General features: G+C 44.3%; 1 protein-coding gene across 4 annotated transcripts in view; it reads left to right on the top strand.

The window, feature by feature from the left end:
• Nucleotides 1–3,994, top strand: part of Ulk4 (unc-51 like kinase 4) — a 308,678-nt gene that overhangs the window by 49,081 nt on the left and 255,603 nt on the right. For all 4 annotated transcript variants that reach the window (XM_031345897.1, XM_031345899.1, XM_031345898.1 and 1 more), the window contains one exon: nucleotides 3,080–3,187. In XM_031345897.1, the coding sequence (XP_031201757.1) occupies nucleotides 3,080–3,187 (108 nt within the window). The remainder of the gene's footprint in view (nucleotides 1–3,079; nucleotides 3,188–3,994) is intronic.

Here is a 3,994-nt window from a genome sequence, read left to right as displayed (position 1 = left end):
TTCTTTCCTGCAGTGTAGTGTTCCTGTGCTCCGTCTCCCAGCCTTTGGCTTCTTTCCTGCAGTGTAGTATTCCTGTGCTCCGTCTCCCAGGTCTGTGTTTTGAAGCAGTTTCTGCACACTTAGCCCTTTGACAGACATCCGGGTTCCTTCCAGTTTTAAGAATTACAGATAAAACTGCTAGAATCAGGCTTGTTTCTTTTTGTACAAATAACTCTTTATAAGCCCTTCTCTGGGGTCAGTGCTCAGGACAACAATGGCCATGTTGTGAGATTTCTTCTCAGTTGTTGATTTCTTCACAGTGCTGGGGGTCGCACCTGCCACCTTTGCATGCCCTTGGCTTTTGAGGTGACATTTTACATGTAGCATGGCTGGCTTTGAACTCATCAAAGTCCTGCTTCTGCCCCAACGTGTGTGCTGCAGTACACTCTTTATCTTAAAGGCACTCAGCTGGTTTACAGCATCGCGTGGCTGCCCCATTCACACCTCACTGTCACGGGGTAGATGACATGACCTCTCACCACACAGGGCTTTCCATGCTCCCTCTGGGTTTTAGTTGTGATAGGCCTGTGGCAGAGCCTCATTTGGGGGTTAATTTGCATTTCCCTGATTTCTGTGGTGCTGAATTTGCCGACTGTCCATCCTCTTTGGTGCGGAATCTCTATGCCTTCAATGTTAGATCAGCCTTTCCTGGATGGTTTGTGGTTTAAGCCTGTGGTCCATTTGAGCTAACTGTTCAGGCAGGGTGTTGGACTGAGGTTGAGGTTCACCTGTGTGTCCTGGGAGCTGGTGGCTGGCTTGTCTTCCAGGCTGACTGCATGACACTGGGTCACCATGTGGGTTTGTCACATCAGTCACATCATACTCTTGTGGATCCTTTCTGTCCTACTGTGAGCATCTGCTCTCTCACAGTGAGCTCTCCTTCTGTCCCTTGAAGTCATGGACGGCCAAACCTAGCCTCTGTTAACCCCCATGCTAGTTTGCATTGCAGTAGGCTCACATCAGAGAGAGACCATGGTGCATTTTATCTTCTGTGAAGTCCAGGACTGTGACTGTGGATTTGCCTTTATCTATTTATTTTTTAATTAATTAATTAATTAATTAAATTTTGGATACAGGGTTTTTCTGTGTAGCCCTGGCTGTACTGAAACTCTCTCTCTGTAGACCAGGCTGGCCTCAAACTCACAGAGATCTACCTATCTTTGTTTCCCAAGTGCTGGAACTAAAGGTCTGTGCCACCACATCTGGCTTGTCTTTATTTATTTATTTATTTATTTATTTATAAATTTTCTGGAGTTTTGCTTTACATTGCCTACAGCTCTCTTATTGGGAATTCACATTTAGGACTGGTATGTGTATATGTGGTATAGGTACATATACATATATGTGTATATATGTGAACATTTATGTGTATACATGTTCGTATATAATGTATGTATATACATATATATATAAACATGTATGTGTATCCATGTCTGTGTATTATGGGGCATATTTATACATGTCTATGTCTATATGTATGTGTGTAAACAGTATGTGTGTATATGTCTGTGTATATGTATGCATTTGATGAATGGACTTCTTTGCTATCGTGTAGAAGTTTCCCTTGGTCTCTATCAGACTTTGTTTTGTTCTGAAGTCTCTGTTGTCAATATAGTCGGTGTTGCTTTCCGTTCACCACTGCTGCTACATAGTTGTTTCATCTTTTACAGTTAACCCACCAGTTTCACCAAAGTTTTATGTGAGTTTCTTGTAGGCAGCTTATAGTTGGGTCAGCTTTGCTTTAATGCTATTCCTCTAGTCTCTGCCTTTTAATTGCTCTATTTACACTGTTTACACTTAAAGTAATTATTAAAGTACTTGATCCTGTGTCTGACAATTGGCTTTGTTTTCTGTTTGCCTTAATTTTTTTTGTTTGTTTCCTTTTTACTACCTTCGTGGAGTTTGCTGAGTGTGCAACTCATTTTGACTTTTTTTTCCCCTGTGGTTACTGAATTCTTCTCTTGTGTAGATTTTGTTTTAAGTAGTTGCTCTTAGGTATTTATATCAGCATAACATAGTGTCATTTTACTAGTTAAAGTAAGTTGTAGAAAATTCCTCTCTTTTTAAACTTTGTCTTTTATGTAATTATCTAAAATATGTTCTCTAAATATATCAGAGCCAAGCTGTCATTTTCTGACTTTTGCCTTAGCATCAAACATAGTTCATAAGGCTTGATGGAAGGAAAGCCTGTTTGCTTCTCTCTGTTTTACCCCCTTTCTCTTGCTTCCCTCCCTACACCACACACTGCCTTATTGTGCTCTTTGCTTTCTCTTTAGAATTATTACTCTCACCACTTTAAAGTGTAATTTGTTAGTGACCAACTTGCTAACCTTGTAGACAACAAACTTCTGAGCACTGGCAGCTTCAGAGGACTGAATGTGGGGCTTCATGACCATCAGGGAAGATGAAGGACTTCCTGCTGGGCGAGCGCCACAGCCCCGCGATTCCCTTTAACAAGCACTTCAGATACCAAGTACACATCATGGCACGCCCTTGTAACAGACTATTATGTGAGAGCATAATACACTATTATGTATCAACTTGTACAGTAATACTATAAGAATACAAGAAGAAGACACAGGATCTGGCCATGTATACATAGACTTCAGAGACTATGAACCACAGACTAGTGGCAAAGAGAAGACCGTTGTCTGGGACTACCAAAAGACTGTCAAAGAAACACTGGGAACTGAGGATTTCTCAGACGTACACACATTCCAAATGTCACAGGGGCCAGCGAGATGGCCCGGTAGGTAAAGGAGCTTGCCGCCAAGCCTGATGAACCTGAGTTATGTCCCAGAACCCACAGTGGAGGGGGAGAAACAGTTCCTGAAGTTGCTGTCTTCCTCATGTGCTGTGGCATGTGCATGCCTGCACCAGTACTAACACTGATGAAATAGAAATACGAATGCCGTTTATTGCTCATCAGTTGTCATTTGGGGTAGCTGTTTAAAGGTGTCATGTTAGCCCGTGTTCCCACCACACAGATGAACCGCTTCACGGCACCCTGAAGTGACATAATGCTTTTTTCCCATTGCAGGCGATCACACTCTTAACTGAATTAATCCGGGAGAACTTCAGGAGTGGCAAGCTGAAGCAATGCCTCCTGCCCACCCTTGGGCAGCTTCTCTACCTCGTAGCCACCCAGGTGAGACTGTCCTGTGAACCTCGGGCTGTCTGAAGAACTCTGACACTCCCTACTGAGCCCTGGTAACCTCCACAGATCCCACCTCACTTCTCCCCTTTGCATAGTTCAGAGCTTTAGGATACCGTCCAGACAGCATCTGTAATTTCACCTCCCTCCCAGTGCATAGGCTCCTTTGGCTTAGCAGACTATCAGCCACGTTTTAAAATGAAGGGACTAAAGTCCTCAAAGCTCTTGGTGGGTTATTGGTGGTTTGAGTCCTTCAGGCGGGAGAAGATGTTGGTCTCCCACCGTAAGAACACCCACTACCTTATGCAGATACAAACATGCCTGTGGGGACTTTGATAGCAGCTGAAGTCAGCTGTGGCTACTTGCTGTTCACCAGTGAGTTTTACAAACTGCTACTGAGTGGACATTGGTAGATTATGGGCTAGTCATATTTTACCCTTGCGAGCTTTAGATATTTTGACAGGTTTCAAAAGGCAACATTTAAAAAAAGGCATTATTTTTAAAGTTTTGTCTCTTCAACTTCCCTCCATCTCTAGCCCACCTTGCCCTGCTGCACCCCTGCACCTTTGCACAGCACCCCAAACCTGTATACTGTGTCCCCTCTGCAATTGTGTCCCCTCCTGCACCTGTGCACTGCACCCCCTTGCACCTGTGCACTGCACCCCCCTTGCACCTGTGGAGTACATCCCCACACCTGTGTACTGTATTCCCCACACCTGTGCACTGCACCCCCTTGCACCTGTGGGGTACATCCCCACACCTGTGCACTGCACCCCCCTGCACCTGTGCACTGCACCCCCC

This window comes from Mastomys coucha, unplaced genomic scaffold (genome assembly GCF_008632895.1).
Source record: "Mastomys coucha isolate ucsf_1 unplaced genomic scaffold, UCSF_Mcou_1 pScaffold23, whole genome shotgun sequence".
Lineage (NCBI taxonomy): Eukaryota > Metazoa > Chordata > Mammalia > Rodentia > Muridae > Mastomys > Mastomys coucha.
The sequence above is the reverse complement of the archived record's forward strand: the minus strand, read 5'-3'. Positions and strand labels throughout refer to the sequence as shown.